The sequence below is a fragment of the Salvelinus fontinalis genome, chromosome 20 (genome assembly GCF_029448725.1).
Source record: "Salvelinus fontinalis isolate EN_2023a chromosome 20, ASM2944872v1, whole genome shotgun sequence".
Lineage (NCBI taxonomy): Eukaryota > Metazoa > Chordata > Actinopteri > Salmoniformes > Salmonidae > Salvelinus > Salvelinus fontinalis.
Window position 1 is genome coordinate 2,571,298 of NC_074684.1, and position 22,780 is coordinate 2,594,077.

The window sequence follows — 22,780 nt, forward strand, 5'->3', positions numbered from 1 at the left end:
ACTTCCGTGTTGAGCGAGTCACTGGTACTCCCTGCTTTAGTTTTTGCTGGTAAGCAGGAATCAGGAGTTTAGAATTATGGTCAGATTTGCCAAATGGAGGGTGGGGGAGAGCTTTGTATGCATCTCTGTGTGTGGAGTAAAGGTGGTCTCGAGTTTTTTCCCCCCTCTGGTTGCACATGTGACATGCTGGTAAACATTTGGTAAAACTGTTTTAAGTTTGCCTGCATTAAAGTCCTCGGCCACTAGGAGCGCCGCTTCTGGAGCAGCATTTTCTTGTTTGCTTATGGCCTTATACAGCTGTTTGAGTGCAGTCTTAGTGCCAGCGTCGGTCTGTGGTAGTAAATAGACGGCAACGAATAATATATTTGAGAACTGTCTTGGAAGATAGTGTGGTCTAGAGCTTATCATAAGGTATTCTACCTCAGGCGAGCAATACCTCGAGACTTCTTTAATATTAGACATCGCACACCAGCTGTTATTGACAAAAGACACACACACCCCACCCCTCGTCTTACCAGACATAGCTTCTCTGTCAGTGCATGGAAAATTCCGCCAACTCTATATTATACGTGTCGTCGTTCAGCCACGACTCTGTGAAACGTAAGATATTACAGTTCTTAATGTCCCGTTGGTAGGGTAATCGTAGGTCATCAATTTTATTTTCCGATGATTGCATGTTAAAACTTCTTCTGGCTGCAAGGGAATGTGTTGAGTAGCCAGTGATATCGTGCCCATTTCAAACGGCCTCCTACTCAATTCTTGCTCGTACAATATGGATATTATTATTAATATTGGATAGAAAACACTCTCTAGTTTCTAAAACCGTTGGAATTATTTCTCTGAGTGACACTGAATTCATTTGGCAGCACTTTCCCTGACCAGGAAGTGAAATGTCAGAAATATGTGTTCTGTTCAACTTGATGCCTATATATGGCCATGACACTTAGGAGTCTACTTACACTCCATACGCCTTCCTCTTGGTGTCAACAGGATGTGAGAGAAGAAATTTTGTGTTCATCTTGGTCTAGGGTGGAATAAAAGCTATTTCTTTGACGTGACCGTCCACTTCCGTTACTCTGAAACGCGCGACAAGGAAGTGTCATTGCCTTCTGTTTTGCTGCCGTAATAGACGACAACTATCCCCGGCTCTGAATTTTTTTGATACATGTGAACATATCATCGTAATGTATGTTTTTTCAATATAGTTTAATCAGATGATTGAAATTTTTTCGGGAGTTTTGCCGTGTTCCGTCCTCTGACTGTGTTTACGTCGGAGAGATTTGTGCCACTCGGCTAGTGCCAATGCTAAGTGAAGAGGGAAATGTGCCATTCTGAATCCAAACAACGACTCATCTGGACAGAGGACACCTTGTTCAACATTCTGATGAAAGATCAGCAAAAGTAAGAACCAATTTATGATGTTATTTCATATATCTGTCGTGCATGTGAATTGGTCATGGGCGCCCAAGTGTATCTGGCTATTGTGGCTACGCAAATATAGCGCAACATTTTGTTTTCGCTGTAAAACATTTAATAAATCGGAAATATTGTTTGGAACCACAAGATGCCTGTCTTTCAATTGCTGCACACTATGTATTTTTCAGAATTTTTTTATGATGAGTAATTAGCTATTTGACGTTGGTGTCTGTAAATATTATGGCTGCTTTCGGTGCAATTTCTGATTGTAGCTGAAATGTAAACTATGGTTTATACCTGAAATATGCAATTTTTTCGAACAAAACATATGCTATACAATAAATATGTTATCAGACTGTCATCTGATGAATTTGTTTCTTGGTTAGTGGCTATTTATATCTTTATTTGGTCAAATTTGTGATAGCACCTGATGGAGTAAGAAACTGATGGAGTAAGAAAAGTGGTGTCTTTTGCTAACGTGGTTAGCTAATAGATTTACATATTTTGTCTTCCCTGTAAAACATTTTAAAAATCGGACATGTTGGCTTGATTCACAAGATGTGTACCTTTCATATGCTGTACTGGACTTGTTAATGTGTGAAAGTTAAATATTTAAAAAAAATATCTTTGGAATTTCGCGCCCTGCATTTGAGCTGGATGTTGTCATAAGTGTACCGGTGTCGGGCTGCACCCCTAACAGGTTAACAAGTTGAATGGATGGCAGTGGGAGTTTACTCGCTTGCCTTCGGAATCTCAGAAGGCAGCCCGATCTGCGTCCTCCTTTTCTCTGTCTTTTCTTCGCGCAAATGACGGAGATTTGGGCCTGTTCCTGGGAGAGCAGTACTCGTTAAACTCGTTAAAGGAAAAAGCTGAGTAATCGCTGTTCTAATGTCCAGAAGCTCATTTCAGTCATAAAAGACGGTAGCAGCAACATTATGTACAAAAAAAGTTACAAGCAACGAAAAAAAAACTAACAAAAAAGCACAGTTGTTTAGGAGCATGTAAAACATCAGCCATCCTCTTCAGCGCCATCTTAACTGCTTAAGAGGATGTGAACGATGCTGAATGGGTGTAGACAAAGAAGAGCTCTCTAGTAGGTTTACCAAAACATTCAAGGGCCATTTTTCTCAAAATTGAGGTTACAAGTTTATCAACGTTCAAAGCAGAATTACTTCCCCAGTGTTCCTCTGTTGAAGTGTATGATATATTATTTTCTAGCTCTGAGTCTCTACTTTTTATCCAGTGTAAAAAACACAATTTCAAATTTTGCTACACAAGACCGAATCGAGCTGGTTGGTCAGATGTTGATGTTATTATCTAGCTAGCCAATTTGACGTGGTCCATCAATCAATGTAGCCACAAATGTTCCAAGATGGCGTAGCAGTCGGACATGTGTTTTGTCTTGTCCTGTCCCAAGTAAATATGATTTCTTTCCTCGTTTTTTTCGTATATATTTTCATCTCACTTACCATCTACAGACTGAATATACTCTCCTGCAACCCACCTCACCCAATGTGGTACGGATCTGCTATTTTTATACTTTAGAACTGGAAACCCCATCAGAAGCTAGCCAGCTAACTAACTACCAGTCAGTTAGCCACTGCTAGCGGTCCTCACCGTTAACTCGGACACCAGCAAGCCTCAGCTTGGTCAATACCTGCCAGTCTGCACAGAGCGATATCAACCAGAGCATATCGGACTGCTTTTTCTCCACCACATCTTCGGAATCCCACTGCAAGCTCTGAACCTTTACACCAGAACATCGCAGCTAGCAAGCTGCAATCCGAGTGGCTACTCCTGGCTAACGTCTCTGTCCCGATGCAAGCTCCAGTTAGCCTTGAGCTAGGCCCATCTCCCCGCTAGACAAAGAGGTCCACCAGACCATTTTTGGGCTACAATACCTTTTGCCAATTGGCCTGGACCCTTTAGTTCTGACACGGAGCCCCCCCAATCCATCATGACTGGTCTGCCGACGTAACCGTCCAAGGTGGTTTCAACAGGCTCTTCCGCTGCGACGTCGCCGGAGGCCCATCTGCTTTCCCCGGCCCGCTAGCTGTCTGAATCGCCGTGTCTCCAGCTCGCCTAGTGTAGTAGTGACTACTGAATCGGCTCCCTGACTCATCTATTGCTACTCAGAGGACCCTATGATCACTCAGCTACACATGCCTCTCCCTAATGTCAATATGCCTTGCCATTGATGTTTTGGTTAGTGATTATTGTCTTATTTCACTGTAGAGACCCCTGCCCAATATGCCTTAGATAGCCCTTTTTGTTCCGCCCCCCCCCCCCACACACATGCAGTGACCTCACCCGGCTTAACTGTTGACCCTAGAGACAAAACCTCTCATTGTCACTCAATGCCTAGGTTCACCTCCACTGTACTCACATCCTACCATACCCTTGTCTGTACATTATGCCTTGAATCTATTCTTCCACGCCCAGAAATCTGCTCCTTTACACTATGTTCCGAACACACTAGACAACCAGTTCTGATAGCCTTTAGCCGTACCCTTATCCTACTCCTCCTCTGGTGATGTAGAGGTTAACCCAGGCCCTGCAGCCCCCAGCATCACTCCCATTTACCAGGCACTCTCATTTGTTGACTTCAGTAACCGTAAAAGCCTTGGTTTCATGCATGTTAACATTAGAAGCCTCCTCCCTAAGTTTATTTTATTCACTGCTTAAGCACACTCAGCCAACCCGGATGTCCTAAATTTCCATCCCCAACTACAACATTTTCCGACTGCCAAATGGGGAGGTATTGCAATCTACTGCAGAGATAGCCTGCAGAGTTCTGTCATACTATCCAAGTCTGTACCCAAACAATTAGAGTTTCTACTTAAAAAAATCCACCTTTTCAGAAACAAGTCTCTCACCGTTGCCGCTTGTTATAGACCCCCGTCCCCAGCTGTGCCCTGGACACCATATGTGAATTGATTTCCATCCATCTATCTACAGAGTTCATACTGTTAGGTGACCTAAACTGGGAAATGCGTAACACCCCGTCAGTCCTATAATCTAAGCTAGATGCCCTCAATCTCACACAAATCATCAAGGAATCTACCAGGTACAACCCTAAATCGGTAACCATGGGCACCCTCTTAGATATCATCCTGACCAACTTGCCCTCTAAATACACCTCTGCTGTCTTCAACCGGATTCACTGCTTCATTGCCTGCGTCCGTAATGGGTCTGCGTTCAAACGACCACCCCTCATCACTGTCAAACGCTCCCTAAAACACTTCAGTGAGCAGGCCTTTCTAATCGACCTGGCCCGGGTATCCTAGAAGGATATTGACCTCATCTCGTCAGTAGAGGATGACTGGTTGCTCTTCAAAAGTGCTTTCCTCACCATCTTAAATAAGCATGCCCCATAAAAAACATGTAGAACTAAGAACAGATATAGCCCTTGGTTCACCCCAGACTTGACTGCCCTTGACTAGCAGCAAAACATCCCATGGCGTTCTGCATCAGCATCGAATAGCCCCTGCGATATGCAACTTTTCAGGGAAGTCAGGAAACAATATACACAGTCAGTTAGGAAAGATAAGGCTAGCTTTTTCAAACAGAAATTTGCTTCCTGTAGCACTAATTCCCAAAAGTTTTGGGACACTATAAAGTCCATGGAGAATAAGAGCACCTCCTCCCAGCTGCCCACTGCACTGAGGATAGGAAACACTGTCACCACCAATAAATATCTGATCATTTCAATAAGCATTTTTCTACGGCTGGCCATGCTTTCCGGCTGGCCATGCTTTCCACCTGTCTACCCCTACCCCGGCCAACAGCTCTGCAGCAACTTGCCCAAGCCCCCAAATCGGAGGGCCTGTTGTCCAGACCTCTGGCAGACTCTATGGGGGTGCCACAGGGTTCAATACTCAAGACTCTTTTCTCTGTATATATCAATGATGTCGCTCTTGGAGTCCGCCTGGGATTCTCTGGAGCAGTGTGAGGAGGGATACCGGCGAATGGAGGCAGCACGACGACGCGGTAGGAAGCCTGTGAGTCAGCCCAAAACATTTCTTGGGGGGCGGGGGCTACAAGGGAGTGTGGCGAAGTCAGGTAGGAGACCTGCGCCAACTCCCCGAGCTTACCGTGGAGAGCGAAAGTACGGGCAGACACCGTGTTATGCGTTAAAGCGCATGGTGTCTCCTGTACGTGTGCTTAGCCCGGTGCGGGTTATTCCACCTACCCGCACTGGCCGGGCTAGATTGAGCATTGAGCCAGGTGCCATGAAGCCGGCTCAACGCGTCTGGTCTCCAGTGCGTCTCCTCGGGCCGGCATACATGGCACCAGCCTTACGCATGGTGTCCCCGGTTCGCCAACACAGCCCAGTGCGGGTTATTCCACCTCCCCGCACTGGTCGGGCTACGGGGAGCATTCAACCAGGTAAGGTTGGGCAGGCTCAGTGCTCAAGGGAGCCAGTACGCCTGCACGGTCCGGTATATCCGGCGCCACCTCCCCGCCCCAGCCCAGTACCACCAGTGCCAACACCACGCACCAGGCTTCCTGTGCGTCTCCAGAGCCCTGTTCCTCCTCCACGCACTAGCCCTGTGGTGCGTGTCTCCAGCCCGGTACCACCAGTTCCGGCACCACGCACCAAGCCTCCTGTGCGTCTCCAGAGCCCTGTGCGCCCTGTTGCTGCTCCCTGCACTAGCCTTGAGGTGCGTGTCTTTAGCCTGGTACCACCAGTTCCGGCACCACGCACCAGGCCTACTGTGCGCCTCAGTCGGCCAGAGTCTGCCGTCTGCCCAGTGCCGCCTGCACTGCCCGTCTGCCCAGTGCCGCCTGCACTGCCCATCTGCCCAGTGCCGCCTGCACTGCCCGTCTGCCCAGTGCCGTCTGCGCTATCCGTCTGCCCAGCGCCGTCTGAACAGCCCGTCTGTCCTGACCCTTCAAAGCCGCCCGTCTGTCCTGAGCCTTCAAAGCCGCCCGTCTGTCCTGAGCCTTCAGAGCCGTACGTCAGTCAGGAACCGCAAGAGCCGCCCGCCAGACAGGAGCCGCCCGCCAGACAGTAGCAGCCAGAGCCGCCCGCCAGACAGGAGCAGCCAGAGCCGCCCGCCAGACAGGAGCAGCCAGAGCCACCCGCCAGACAGGAGCAGCCAGAGCCGCCCGCCAGACAGGAGCAGCCAGAGCCGCCCGCCAGACAGGAGCAGCCAGAGCCGCCCGCCAGACAGGAGCAGCCAGAGCCATCATACTTGTCAGGTATAGTTCGCTTTTATATCACTCAAACATCCAGTTAATGGTGGCCAATATTGATAGATCGCTACCCTCACGCATCTGAAATGACACGATCAATTGATGTTTACTGATCACAACAAGCATGCAGTTACTTCCTGTATACGTCCTGAAGTGTGCAATTGTTTCGCACGGAATAATTGGATATTTGTTGTTCTGACTATGCTCTTCAAGATGTGATGATATAACAACCAAATAGTATACATTTATTTAACAATCCCTGAAAACGGCATCAATGGTTTTAGCGGCACTGGGGTTCTCCTTGCCCCTCAGCAGGCACATCTGACCTTATTGTGATGTTTTAGTGACAACGACCTATATAAGAATGCATTTTGTCATTGTTTTGAACATTCTCATGTTGAGCAGAGCTGTCTGGACTCTCTGGGGTAGAACTGTTATTGTATTTATGGCTGAGATACAATCTACAAATAAAGATTAATAGCAAGCAGACTGTGACTAAGCACATACTGTACACACACACACACACTACTTCCTGACACACACTTAACTGTAGTTCCTAGAAACAAACCGTAGTGCCAGGCCTGTAACTCGGCCTACCATGGGAATAGTGTGCAGTACTTCTGTTTTGAGTTAGCGTGGCTGTGCTGCGTGTACATCACTGCTGGCACAGAGATTCTCATCCCTGGCTGCTCTGCATGTCGACATCTCGGGCAAGACATGCTGGAGTACTCCACACTTCCTGTTGTTAACCCGCTGTCTGCCTGATTATCTCTTTCCTCTCCCTTCCTACCCAGAGTGGAGCGGAGTCACTGAGCTACACGGTTAATGGAACATCATCTCACATTAGAGAACATCTGAGACAATAAAAAAGAGCACAAGCAAACTATTGCAATACTGGCCAATGGGGAATGAAATATGTTAAGAAACAGGAAAACAGTCGCTACTTGTTATTTTGGGTTTTTCGTCTTGCTCAGATACAGGGCTAAATTCATACGTGTGCATGCCATGAATCCAAACAGCCAATTTCAGGGAAATGTGTCCCAAAACACGAGAGACTTGCATACCGTTGCGCGTTTCCTTACACCTTATAGTTTGAGGGCTTTTGCTTTTATTTAAGTTTAGCTCTTTTTACACTTTTCAAATACCTTCAAAACAGAAATTCCTTCCATTAAGAACATGCTTTGCCATAACCAGTTAAGGTATACTTAACTAAGCCTCTGTCAGAAATAGCCAAGCAACTTCAGTTTAAGGGGCAAATTAGAGGATGCCACATCTCACGTAGCGTTAGCCGCTAACGTAGCATTACCATCACTGTCTGAGAGGAGGACATAATGACAGACGCGGCTAATAGCAATGTTGCCGTCACAGAGGGCAGGGAAAACTAGGGGCTTAGCCACCCCAGTATAAACCATCTGATGTGGTTGCTAATGGTAGCTAGCGGCTAAACTTTGAGCTGAAAGGAGGGAAGAAAAAGAGGGGGTTAACCACAAGTATAATTAGTAATACAGTACCAGCCAGTATAGCCCACACAAGAGCACAGGGCTTTACAGTAGTAGTCTATCAGTCCTTTCTCTCCATTATAATCCCACTAGTCAGTGATTTAACAGATTGCAGTGCTACTGTGTCCGTGTTCTATGGTAAAGAAATAGTTTGGATTCATCATTATGACTTAGGAAACAGACAAGCTGTTCCTGGCTGCCTTTGGCTTATCCCGACTCTGACCAGTCAGCCTTTCCAGATGGCCAACAGCCTCTCCGTTAAATCCTAGCAGTACAAAAGCAAGGTTGATATGAGCCAGCCACCAGTTTTCTCATCCACAGTTATTCCTGTCCATGTGACCATGTTATCTTGGTCAAGTGGTCAGGAAAAACTCCTGGTCCATCTCAGCCCTTCTGATCACCACAGTCCAGACAGTTATGCCACAGTTCACGCCAGCCCCTGTTCAGATAGAAAATACCATGGCTTGTACTTTACCTCAAAGTTAGCCTGGGTTAGTGGCCAACACTACAACAGACCTCTCCAAGTCAACATAATAACATATAAACATGGGCCAGATGTTGCCAGGATTAATCAAAACAGCCAGACCTTAAGGTCAACTCCAAACAGACACGTAGCCAGACCTCTCCTCACACACAAGCACACACACACACACCCGATAAACTCTGAACACATAGCCAAATATAGCTAGCCTAGACACGTTCACGAACACAGAAATGTGTCTCCCACCAAAAGAACACAACACAGTAATTATCCAATTTGTGAGTTGGATTGATAAATCTGTCACCGCAGCACAGAGACTGCGAGAAGGGAGAATGTGAGACAGGAAAAAGAGACTGAAAGAGAGGTGGATCAAAGAGAGGATGATCTAGACAGGTGGTAGGTAGAAGGGCGCAACTAGTGGATGAAAGAAACTGTGGATAAAGGTTGAAAAAGAAAGGATAGAAATAGAAAGGGTGAGAAGAAATAGAAGTGAGATCGAGGCAGACCGATGCAGCTGGCCAGACACAAGGCCCCAGTGTGTCTGTCTGTCAGTATTTAGTATTTAGAGTGAGTTCACTCACAGCTCCTCCAGACATAGACCTCACCCTTATCCTGCCTGGACTGGACTGGCACACAACACAGGGCAGCACATCAGAGAGAGATGGGGGGAAAGAAAAGGGGAGTGTAAAATAAAGACAAGCACAAGGAGAGGGGAAGAGAAAGAGGGTGCAGAGCATGGGTAAGATGTAGTTTGAGGTATAGAAAGATGGAGGGATGAAATATAAAGAGGGACTGCTGTAGTAATGGTCTTACCCTGGGAGCTGGGGGTCCATGGTCATCGAGATACGTGGACTCTCCTGTGAAGAAACAGGTATAGATATGTAGGATGTGATAATATTCAGAGGGACTACAGTCCAACAGTCGTATTATGGCAAATCCACTGGCAGCACAGATTCACAGGCTAGTGAACGCAAGTCAAGGGTGACCAAAGTACTTAATAAATGTCAGACAGACAGGCAGACCACAGGTGTAATAAAAAATCTATGTCCAGCCACAACAATCTTCAATAGCCACCTAGGGGGTGGTCAGTCACGATCCCTCTAAGAAAAAAAGAGAGGCCTTCACGTCCACATAAAGTGTGGGAATGTCGTCATGAGTGAGTTACAGTGGTTCCTCCTTTAGAAGTTGGGTCATACTGCGGCACACCCTGCATGCTGCTGCAGCATTCTGTGGCACGTCGTTTCATTCTCAGCCATTTCTTCTGTTACTAAACGTTATTGCTGGTTTGACCACCAGAGTTCATCTTTGAGAAGCATTTGATAGTACACCGTATTGGCATTACCAGAGAATTTAAAACCTTTTTTGTAATAACATAGTATATGAGATTGATTTTAAGACATTTGGCTTAATTCATTTGATTAATATTATGGTGTTTCCATTCAGAGAAAAATTGTCAGTTTGTAAATTCAGACGTTTCGCACACTGGACATTCGGGCCGAGGAGTAGGGTTGATTTGAGCATTCTGGCCTTACAAGGGCAGTCAAGCACCCAAGCTAACAGTGCTTCGACGGTGGCTGTTGTCTATGTGTGCAGAGGGTCCCTGGTTTGAGCCCAGGTAGGGGCGAGGAGAGGGACGGAAGCAAAACTGTTATACAGGCACCATTGTAATCGATCGCAAGACCAGAAATAGTCAGAGGTTTTGATTTTTTCCCTACTTTTTCAATACGCACAGTTGACACCATCGAGGTGCGGATGTTAACTTTCTACACAAGTGTTTTTTTTCCAGTTTCGTCCGACGAACACATTGTAGTGGTAAAATAAAAAGGGTTACATTTTTTATGGAATTCTAAGCATCACTCCAGTTAAAACTGTCTCTGCGAACGTTCGATTACATCAATTTGCTATGGGCTCGCCATAGTGTTCCAGTTTAGCCAACGTTCTTAAGACGTTTTTCGGCCCGTTCTATTGTCCAGCCGGTAGCTAGCCAGAGCGAATTTACGAAAGCACCCGAATGTCCATTGAGAAAGCACAACGACTATACCATTTAGCTAAGCTAAGAATGACGAGAATAATCAAGTCAAGAGGGTAGTTAGATAGCCTATAGTTAGATAGCAAGTATGATGTATAACTACTAACGTTAGGTAGCTAGCTAACATACCCGGTACATACTGCTGTAATGATATGGTATGTGGTTCGTAAGGAGAGCATAGTTAACAAATTGTCAGCCAACATAACATGTAAGGTAACTTATTTGAAAAGTCATTACTTTATTACAAGCTACCCCTTGGTCGTTATGGCAAATCTGGTCTGTGATAGGAGTTTTTTTTTCACGCTTAGCTCGGCTATTAGACTATTCTTTAGTAAAGGTTGAATAGTCTATTGTTCAGCTATTAGCCCTCCTCCCCAACTTGCAACAAATTGCTGTTCCCATCTATTTCCTTTCCCTCTTTCACGGGTCATCATTCTGCTCCTGAATGGCTTGCTTGTGGGCGTGCTGGCAGGATATGGCAGCATCTTCGGTCGTGCGTCAAGAATTCTGCAAACAGTAGCACGTCTGTATGAAAGTGTGGTTATTCACAGGCAAATTGTTATATGCTATTGAGGTACATTTGTGTCTTTTTGTCGAGAGCAAAACCTTTTTTATTTTCAATCAAAAAGAATTGTTCTGGAAGCAACTTTTTTCCGACACAAAGGAAGTCAAAGCGGAATCCTACGAAGATGGCATCTCAGGTAAGCAGCACTGGGCTGTTTTGACGTATCCTAAAAATGACATCTGCTGCATTAGATTGAATGGTCATATCTGTTATTGTTTTCATATCTATAACAAATAAGCTGTTGTCTTTACTTTCAGAGACCGAGCTGACAAAGGGGTCAAAAATTTAGATATTGCCAGATGTTCACTGTCCGCCGTGGAAGCTTTATTGCTAGCAAAAGTGTTAATAACCAGAGGTAAACTTGTTTGTGTTCTTTTTCTCCATCTCTGCCTGTCTTGTTGTACATGGAACCTGTCTCACATGCATTAATTAAAAAACCTTTAAGATGTCAGCTGTTAATTTTCAGATTTACACCACATAAACTGGACTATCTGTCACTGGACTATCTGTTGCTGCTAAGTCATGATTTCCCTGGGGGTTAGCCTTGCAATATCCAAGTGGTGAGATACATAGCCCTCTATATTTAAATGTTTCAGGTACACTCTGATAGGTAACTGCGTCACATACAGTATCTTCTATTGACATTATCTTCTATTGTTTGTCCTCATGTGTCTGTTTTTCAGCATAAAGTACTCTGTAGTCACTTAGTGTGGACACCAGGTGAGACCAGACACACACACAATAACAGTCTCTCTTCTTCACTTCATCCCTCTCCCCCTTCTCCCTAAATCCTCTAGGCTATATCAGCTGTTTTGGTGAACCCCTCCCGCATCTGAACTGGCTACATAGAGGGCACAGCATGATCATAGGTGAGATGTCACTTGGTCGGGTCAACAGGAAGTATTATTAAAGAGATGCTTTACATTGAAATACAGACAGAGATGTAGTAGTCCCAGAGTTAATGATCCAAGGTCAGTTTTGCATTTCACCTCCTGATTTAAGATGACTGACCGTGTTAGAATAAAAAAAACAATGCTTAATCAAGCTCTCTCGTCTGCAGGTATGTTTTGATGTGAGATAGGAAGCCAGTCCCGTCATCGCCACCTCACCTGCTCTTAATAAGATAACTTTCGATCCAACTGGGGGCCCAAGGCTGGTTAGGAGACACCGTAATTGTAATGAACTGAGAGAATATTAGGGTAGCACTGTAATTCATTAATCATATGCTGTCTGTCGCTGTTCTCTTTCCCTTTCTGTCTTCAACACCTCTCTCCCCACCTCGTCTTTCTTCAATGCACACCATATGTGCATTTAAGTACAGTTTGAACTTGTATTTATAATATTACAATTATCATAATGTAACGACCCTGGGTTTATAAGTGCGGAAATCGACTCTGCCGCTTGAGCATGTTTTTGCGGCACAGTCGATAGCGCGCCGGACCTCGGGCTAGGAGGTCGAGGGTTCGAGACCTGCTCCCTGCCTGTTTCATTACACTGGTGTCAGAAGTGATCGGACCTTGCATCCACGGCAGTGCGTGTGCTTGGCCGGTGAGCTCGTTCCTGTAAGACGTAGAGTCGCAAGCTAGCGTGAGGACGCGCTCTTTGAAAGGAGGGAGTAGTGTAACGACCCTGGGTTTATAAGCGCGGACATCGACTTTGCCACATGAGCATGCTTTTGCGGCCCAGTCGATATCGCGCCGGACTTCGGGCTAGAAGGTCGAGGGTTCGAGACCTGCTCTCTGCTGTTTCATTACAATAATTATAATGCATGTATCATGTATTTATAACACCTGAATAATGAACTTCTTTCAATAAAGCGTTTCACATTCTCCACTGGTTGAAATGAAGTGTCTCATTGAAATTCTATCCTGTGTCCTCAGATGAATGCAGATGAAGGGAGTTAGATATGCATAGTTTTTTTCTGTATATATGAATTACAAATCAATCATGTTTCTAGTCTGTTGCATAGTCACAATGTGTAATCATTGATGTTCCAGGAGCAGGAGTGGTAAACACTGTTGAAGTGTATAATTGTAATACATACATGCAGACACAGCATCATTCAAAGAATGGAGTTTGATATGACTGAAGTTATAATAATACCTGAACCGCACCTTTATTTGCTAAGGAAGAGTATATGATCAGTGAATATATTCAATGTACAGGCTACAATGTGGGAATCTCATGCATGGTAATAACTACAGTACATGTGTATATAGGACTTGCATCCTTGGCACAATAAAGTTATTATATTCTACTCTATCCATAGGCTTCATTAATGCCATTCAGACTTGAAGTTGATACAAGAACTATGATGGCTGAGGTTCATAGATTGGTATGAATATTAGTTCAGAACCTAACGTTTTAGGGTCCATACACAGATCGGCTACATACTGTAGCTAGCTACACATCCATAGGCATACAGTTATTTTTATCCTCCACTACACAACAAGCAAGTAAATAGTTAGCTAGCTATGTTACTTCAGCTGCATTTCAAGGCAAGCTTACACAATTGTACATTCAATTTGCAGTAAATACTTTAGCTAGTTAGATTCTTTACATCCACTGTTTCACAAGATAACAGCCTGGTTTGCTGGTTTTCTCAGGAGTCCCTAAAACAACACGAATTACAAATTCATTCACCTAACACTAGCTAGCTGGCTAATGTTAGCTAGTCAGATAACTTGCTAATTAGCAATTTTCGTAAATTAACTTTATGACAAAAAATACGCACAAACGTTTGTCTCTACATTAACTAACATATTCCTCTCAATTGTACATTTTTGGCTTGACTCATTATGACGGTATAACAACTTACGTCTGGTTCCACCGTAATGTTTTGTCAGCCATCTTTGTTGAAGAACGCAACAAAGGCAAGGGTGGCTCGGGTCAAAATTCATCATTGGAACCACTCGATATGATTGGTTACATAAAAATCTTGGGGCCGAAATGCATAATGAGTGCTCTAACTCCCCCTTGTGGTGGTCTGGAGCAATGAAGCCGTGACGCTGGGTACCTCTAAGTCCAGCGGTGCAAAGTCACAACTTTTAAAGGAGGAACCACTGTACAGCCCATTTATATAGTATCTGCCAGTGCGGAGCCATTTAATCTTGGACAAAGGGTCTCTTTCAAGGCCGCCTCACATTGAGGATCTATGCTCTCCTTTCAGCCAGCTCTCCAACTCCAGACCAAGGCTTCAGACAGCGGGCCTCTTCTTCTCCACTCTGCGCGCGGAGCCTGTCTAGAGACACTATACTTCCATCACCTTTAGAACATTCACAGGCAAGGACTAAATACATACAGTAACGTTCAAAAGTTTGGGGTCACTTAGAAATGTCCTTGTTTTCGAAAGAAAAGCACATTTTTTTGTCCATTACAATAACATCAAATTGATCAGAAATACAGTGTAGACATTGTTAATGACAATTATAGCTGGAAACGGCAAATTTTTTATGGAATATCTACATAGCCGTACAGAGGCCCATTATCAGCAAACATCACTCATGTGTTCCAATGGCCCGTTGTGTTAGCTAATGCAAGTTTATGATTTTAAAAGGCTAATTGATCATTAGAAAACCCTTCTGCAATTATGTTAGCACAGCTGAAAAATGTTGTACAGATTAAAGAAGCAATACAACTGTCCTTCTCCTTCTGGAGAATCAGCATTTGTGGGTTCGATTAATGGCTCAAAAGGGCCAGAAAAAAATACTTTCTTCTAAAACTGGCCAGTGTATTCTTGTTCTGAGAAATGAAGGCCATTCCATGCGAGAAATTGCCAAGAAACTGAAGATCTCGTATAACGCTGTGTACTACTCCCTTCACAGAACAGCTCAAACTGACTCTAACCAGAATAGAAAGAGGAGTGGGAGGCCCCGGTGCACAACTGAGCAAGAGGACAAGTACATTAGTGTATCTATTTTGAGAAACAGACACTTCACAAGTCCTCAAATGTCAGCTTCATTAAATAGTACCCACAAAACACCAGTCTCAACGTCAACAGTGAAGTGATTTGTGGCCTGCTGGAGGTCATTTTGCAGGGCTCTGGCAGTGCACCTCCTTGCACAAAGGCGGAGGTAGCGGTCCTGCTGCTGGGTTATTGCCCTCCTACGGCCTCCTTCACGTCACCTGATGTACTGGCCTGTCTCCTGGTAGCGCCTCCATGCTCTGGACACTACGCTGACAGACACAGCAAACTTTTTTGCCACAGCTCGCATTGATGTGCCATCCTGGATGAACTGCACTACCTGAGCCACTTGTGTGAGTTGTAGACTCCGTCTCATGCTACCACTAGAGTGAGAGCACCGCCAGCATTCAAAAGTGACCAAAACATCAGACAGGAAGCATAGGAACTGAGAAGTGGTCTGTGATCACCACCTGCAGAATCACTCCTTTTTTGGGGGGTGTCTTGCTAATTGCCTATAATTTCCACCTTTTATCTATTCCATTTGCACAACAGCATGTGCAATTTATTGTCAATCAGTGTTGCTTCCTAAGTGGACAGTTTGATTTCACAGAAGTGTGATTGACTTGGAGTTACATTGTGTTGTTTAAGTGTTCCCTTTATTTTTTTGAGCAGTGTATATATATATATATAGTTGAAGTCGGAAGTTTACATACACCTTATGTAAACTCAGTTTTAAACTTAGTTTTCCACAATTCCTGACATTTAATCAGAGTAAAAAATCCCTGTCTTAGGTCAGTTAGGATCACCACTTTATTTAAAAAATGTGAAATGTCAGAATAATAGAAAATTATTTATTTCAGCTTTAATTTCTTTCATCACATTCCCAGTGGGTCAGAAGTTTACATATACTTAATTAGTATTTGGTAGCATTGCCTATAAATTGTTTAACTTGGGTCAAACGTTTCGGGTAGCCTTCCACAGGCTTCCCACAATAAGTTGGGCGAATTTTGTCCTATTCCTCCTGACAGAGCTGGTGTAACTGGGTCAGGTTTGTAGGCCTCCTTGCTCGCAAATGCTTTTTCAGTTCTGCCCACACATTTTCTATAGGATTGAGGTCAGGGCTTTGTGATGGCCACTCCAATACCTTGACTTTGTTGTCCTTAAGCCATTTTGTCACAACTTTGGAAGTATGATTGGGGTCATTGTCCATTTGGAAGACTCACTTGCGACCAAGCTTTAACTTCCTGACTGATGTCTTGAGATGTATCTTCAATATATCCACATAATTTTCCTCCCTCATGATGCCATCTATTTTGTGAAGTGCACCACTCCCTCCTGCAGCAAAGCACCCCCACAACATTATACTGCCACCTCCGTTCTTCACGGTTGGGATAGTGTTCTTCGGCTTGCAAGCACCCCCTTTTTCCTTCAAACATAACGATGGTCTTAATGGCCATTATGGCCATTTTTGTTTCATCAGACCAGAGGACATTTCTCCAAAAAGTATGATCTTTGTCACCATGTGCAGTTGCAAACCGTAGTCTGGCTTTTTTATGGCGGTTTTGGAGCAGTGGCTTCTTCCTTGCTGAGCGGCCGCCTTTCAGGTTATGTCGATATAGAACTTGTTTTACTGTGGATATAGATACCTTTGTACCTGTTTCCTCCAGCATCTTCACAAGGTCCTTTGCGGTTGTTCTGGGATTGATTTGCACTTTTCGCACCAAAGTACATTCATCTCTAGGAGACAGAACGCTTCTCCTTCCTGAGCGGTATGATGTCTGCGTGGTCCCATGGTGTTTATACTTGTGCACTATTGGTTGTACAGTTGAACATGGTACATTCAGGTGTTTGGAAATTTCTCCCAAGGATGAACCAGACTTTTTTTATTTATTTCACCTTTATTTAACCAGGTAGGCAAATTGAGAACACGTTCTCATTTACAATTGCGACCTGGACAAGATAAAGCAAAGCAGTTCGACACATACAACAACACATAGTTACACATGGAGTAAAACAAACATACAGTCAATAATACAGTGAAAAATAAGTCTATATACAATATGAGCAAGTGAGGTGAGATAAGGGAGGTGAAGGCAAACAAAATATATATATAAATAAATAAAAATATAAAAAGGCCATGGTGGCGAAGTAAATACAATATAGCAAGTAAAAAAAAAAAAAACACTGGAATGGTTGGTTTGCAGTGGAAGAAGGTGCAAAGTAGAGATAGAAATAATGGGGTGCAAAGGAGCAAAATAAATAAATACAGTAGGTAAAGAGGTAGTTGTTTGGGCTAAATTATAGATGGGCTATGTACAGGTGCAGTAATCTATGAGCTGCTCTGACAGCTGGTGCTTAAAGCTAGTGAGGGAGATAAGTGTTTCCAGTTTCAGAGATTTTTGTAGTTCGTTCCAGTCATTGGCAGCAGAGAACTGGAAGGAGAGGCGGCCAAAGGAAGAATTGGTTTTGGGGGTGACCAGAGAGATATACCTGCTGGAGCGCGTGCTACGGGTGGGCGTTGCTATGGTGACCAGCGAGCTGAGATAAGGGGGGACTTTACCTAGCAGGGTCTTGTAGATGACCTGGAGCCAGTGGGTTTGGCGACGAGTGTGAAGCGAGGGCCAGCCAACGAGAGCGTACAGGTCGCAGTGGTGGGTAGTATATGGGGCTTTGGTGACAAAACGGATGGCACTGTGATAGACTGCATCCAATTTATTGAGTAGGGTTTTGGAGGCTATTTTGTAAATGACATCACCGAAGTCGAGGATTGGTAGGATGGTCAGTTTTACAAGGGTATGTTTGGCAGCATGAGTGAAGGATGCTTTGTTGCGGAATAGGAAGCCGATTCTAGATTTAACTTTGGATTGGAGATGCTTGATGTGAGTCTGGAAGGAGAGTTTACAGTCTAACCAGACACCTAGGTATTTGTAGTTGTCCACATATTCTAAGTCAGAGCCGTCCAGAGTAGTGATGTTGGACAGGCGGGCAGGTGCAGGCAGCGATCGGTTGAAGAGCATGCATTTAGTTTTACTTGTATTTAAGAGCAATTGGAGGCCACGGAAGGAGAGTTGTATGGCATGGAAGCTCGCCTGGAGGGTTGTTAACACAGTGTCAAAAGAAGGGCCAGATCAGAGACTAACCAGCAGCAAGAGCGACATCATTGATGTATACAGAGAAGAGAGTCGGTCCAAGAATTGAACCCTGTGGCACCCCCATAGAGACTGCCAGAGGTCCGGACAACAGACCCTCCGATTTGACACACTGAACTCGATCAGAGAAGTAGTTGGTGAACCAGGCGAGGCAATCATTAGAGAAACCAAGGCTGTCGAGTCTGCCGATGAGGATGTGGTGATTGACAGAGTCAAAAGCCTTGGCCAGGTCAATGAATATGGCTGCACAGTACTGTTTCCTATCGATAGCGGTTAAGATATCGTTTATGACCTTGAGCGTGGCTGAGGTGCACCCATGACCAGCTCTGAAACCAGATTGCATAGCGGAGAAGGTATGGTGGGATTCGAGATGGTCGGTTATCTGTTTGTTGACTTGGCTTTCGAAGACCTTAGAAAGGCAGGGTAGGATAGATATAGGTCTGTAGCAGTTTGGGTCTAGAGTGTCTCCCCCTTTGAAGAGGGGGATAACCGCAGCAGCTCCAATCTTTGGGAATCTCAGACGACACGAAAGAGAGGTTGAAAAGGCTGGTAATAGGGGTGGCAACAATTTCAGCAGATAGTTTTAGGAAGAAAGGGTCCAGATTATCTAGCCCGGCTGATTTGTAAGGGTCCAGATTTTGCAGCTCTTTCAGAACATCAGCTGACTGTATTTGGGAGAAAGAGAAATGGGGAAGGCTTGGGCGAGTAGCAGAGGGGAGGGCAGTGCTGTTGACCGGGGTAGGGGTAGCCAGGTGGAAAGCATGGCCAGCCGTAGAAAAATGCTTATTGAAATTCTCAATTATGTGGATTTGTCGGTGGTGACAGTATTTCCTATCTTCAGTGCAGTTGGAAGCTGGGAGGAGGTGTTCTTATTCTCCATGGACTTTACAGTGTCCCAGAACTTTTTTGAGTTTGTGTTGCAGGAAGCAAATTTCTGCTTGAAAAAGCTAGCCTTGGCTTTTCTAACTGCCTGTGTATACTGGTTTCTAGCTTCCCTGAAAAGTTGCATATCACGGGGGCTGTTCGATGCTAATGCAGAACGCCATAGGATGTTTTTCTGTTGGTTAAGGGCAGTCAGGTCAGGAGAGAACCAAGGGCTATATCTGTTCCTGGTTCTAAATTTCTTGAATGGGGCATGCTTATTCAAGATGGTGAGGAAGGCATTTAAAAAAAATATCCAGGCATCCTCTACTGACGGGATGTGTCACGTTCCTGACCTATTTATGTTAGTTTTTGTGTGTTAGTTGGTCAGGACGTGAGGTTGGGTGGGCATTCTATGTTATCTGTTTCTATGTTGGTTTTGGTTTGCCTGGTATGGCTCTTGATTAGAGGCAGGTGGTTTGCGTTTGCCTCTAATTAAGAGTCATATTTAGGTAGGGCATTCTCACTGTTTGTTTGTGGGTGATTGTCTCCTGTGTCCGTATGTCTGTTCGTACCACATGGGACTGTAGCGTTTGTTTGTTTGTTTCGTTTCGTTTCGATGTCGTCTGTTTTCCTGTACGTAAGTTTATGTTTAATTATGTAAGTTTATGTTCAGGTTGCGTCAACGTCGTTTTCTTATTTTGTAGTTTGGAAAGTGTTTTGTTTCGTTTCGTGTGCCATCGTAATTTATAATAAAGATGGCTTATTTCCCTGAGCCTGCGTTTTGGTCTGAAGATCCTTCTCTCCTCACCTCTTCCGAGGATGAGGAGAGCGTCACCCGTTACAGAATCACCCACCAACACGCTAAGACCAAGCGGCAAAGGGAAACTAAACGGAGTAAAGGACAGGAGAGAAAGGATTTCTGGACATGGGAGCAAATAATGAATGGAGAAGGTCCCTGGGCTAAGGCAGGAGAAAATCGCCGTCCCAAAGCTGAGCTGGAGGCACGGAGGAGAGCAGAGGCTACCGGGGAGAGGAACCGGAGCTATGAGGGAACGCGTCTGGCACGGAAGCCAAAAAAGCCCGTGAGTAATTCCCAAAAATTTCTTGGGGGGGGGCTAGGAGATAGTGGGCCAAGGGCAGGTAGGAGACCTGCGCCCACTTCCCAGGCTTACCGTGGAGAGCGGGAGTACGGGCAGGCGCCGTGTTACGCAGGTGTCTCCTGTACGGTGTCTCCTGTACGAGTGCATAGCCCAGTGCGGGTTATTCCACCTCCCCGCACTGGGAGGGCTAGATTGGGTATTGAGCCAGGTGTCATGAGGCCGGCTCAACGCGTCTGGTCTCCAGTGCGTCTCCTCGGGCCGGCATACATGGCACCTGCCTTACGCATGGTTTCCCCGGTTCGCCTACATAGGCCGGTGCGGGTTATTCCACCTCCCCGCACTGGTCGGGCAACCGGGAGCATTCAACCAGGTAAGGTTGGGCAGGTTCAATGCTCAAGAGTGCCAGTACGCCTCCACGGTCCGGTATTTCCGGCACCACCTCCCCGCCCCAGCCTAGTACCTACAGTGTATACACTACGCACTAGGCTACCAGTGCGTATCCTGAGCCCTGTTCCTCCTCCACGCACTCTCCCTGTAGTGCGTGTATCTAGCCCGGTGCCTCCAGTTCCGGCCCCACGCACTAAGCTACCAGTGCGTCTCCAGAGCCCTGTACACACTGTATATTCTCCCCCTACTAATCCTGATGTGCTTGTCCTCAGCCCGGCGTCACCAGTGCCGGTACCACGCATCAGGGATAGAGTAGGCTTTGAGAATACAGTGTGCCCTGTCCCTGCTCCCCGCACTAGTAGGAAGGTGCTTGTCATTAGCACGGTGCCTCCAGTTCTGGCACCACGCACCAGGTCTACAGTGCGCCATATCCGGCCAGAGCCATCCGTCTCCCCAGCGCCATCTGAGCCATCCGTCTCCCCAGCGCCATCTGAGCCATCCGTCTCCCCAGCGCCATCTGAGCCATCCGTCTCCCCAGCGCCATCTGAGCCATCCGTCTCCCCAGCGCCGTCTGAGCCATCCGTCTGCCAGGAGCCTGCAAAGCCGCCCGTCTGCCATGAGCCTGCAAAGCCGCCCGTCTGCCATGAGCCTACAGAGCCGTCAGCCAGACAGGAGCCGCTAGAGCCATCAGCCAGACAGGAGCCGCTAGAGCCGTCAGCCAGACAGGATCTGCCAGAGCCGCCAACCAGACAGGATCTGCCAGAGCCGCCAACCAGACAGGATCTGCCAGAGCCGCCAACCAGACAGGATCTGCCAGAGCCGCCAACCAGACAGGATCTGCCAGAGCCACCAACCAGACAGGATCTGCCAGAGCCGCCAACCAGACAGGATCTGCCAGAGCCGCCAGCGAGCCATGAGCAGCCAGAGCCGTCAGAGCGCCATGAGCAGCCAGAGCCGTCAGAGAGCCATGAGCAGCCAGAGCCGTCAGAGCGCCATGAGCAGCCAGAGCCGTCAGCCTGCCATGAGCGTCGAGAGCCGTCAGCCTGCCATGAGCGTCGAGAGCCGTCAGCCTGCCATGAGCGTCGAGAGCCGTCAGCCTGCCATGAGCGTCGAGAGCCGTCAGCCTGCCATGAGCGTCGAGAGCCGTCAGCCAGCCATGAGCATCGAGATTCGTCAGTCAGCCATGAGCTGTCCTTCAGCCTGAAAAGGCTGGATACCCAGAACTGCCCATCAATCCAGAGCTGTCTCTCTGTCCGGAGCTGCCTTTCAGTCCGGAGTTGCCCCTCTATCCTAATCTCCCTCTCTATCTTCATCTATCTCTATATTCTTATCTATCCCTCTTTCTTGATTTATCTCTCTGTCCCGGTGTTGTCCCTATTAGATATGTTGTTAAGGGAATTTTGTGGGGGTCAAAAGAGGGTGGACATTCTTGGAGGGAGGAAGTTAGGATGGATTATGGTGGGGTGGGAACCGCGCCCCGAGCCTGAACCACCACCGTGGTTAGATGCCCACCCAGACCCTCCCCTAGACTTTGTGCTGGTGCGTCCGGAGTTCGCACCTTGTGGGGGGGGTACTGTCACGTTCCTGACCTATTTATGTTAGTTTTTGTGTGTTAGTTGGTCAGGACGTGAGGTTGGGTGGGCATTCTATGTTATCTGTTTCTATGTTGGTTTTGGTTTGCCTGGTATGGCTCTTGATTAGAGGCAGGTGGTTTGCGTTTGCCTCTAATTAAGAGTCATATTTAGGTAGGGCATTCTCACTGTTTGTTTGTGGGTGATTGTCTCCTGTGTCCGTATGTCTGTTCGTACCACATGGGACTGTAGCGTTTGTTTGTTTGTTTCGTTTCGTTTCGATGTCGTCTGTTTTCCTGTACGTAAGTTTATGTTTAATTATGTAAGTTTATGTTCAGGTTGCGTCAACGTCGTTTTCTTATTTTGTAGTTTGGAAAGTGTTTTGTTTCGTTTCGTGTGCCATCGTAATTTATAATAAAGATGGCTTATTTCCCTGGGCCTGCGTTTTGGTCTGAAGATCCTTCTCTCCTCACCTCTTCCGAGGATGAGGAGAGCGTCACCCGTTACAGGATGAGATCAATATCCTTCCAGGATACCTCGGCCAGGTCGATTAGAAAGACTTGTGGAGATCAACACATTTTTTTCTGAGGTCTTGGATGATTTCTTTATGATTTTC

The 22,780-nt window shown here is 46.0% G+C and overlaps 1 protein-coding gene across 1 annotated transcript in view; it reads right to left on the reverse strand.

Moving 5' to 3' along the window:
• Window positions 1-22,780, reverse strand: part of LOC129817151 (uronyl 2-sulfotransferase-like) — a 173,391-nt gene that overhangs the window by 28,545 nt on the left and 122,066 nt on the right. The window contains exon 2 of the mRNA XM_055872100.1: window positions 9,409-9,452. Within this exon, the coding sequence (XP_055728075.1) occupies window positions 9,409-9,452 (44 nt within the window). The remainder of the gene's footprint in view (window positions 1-9,408; window positions 9,453-22,780) is intronic.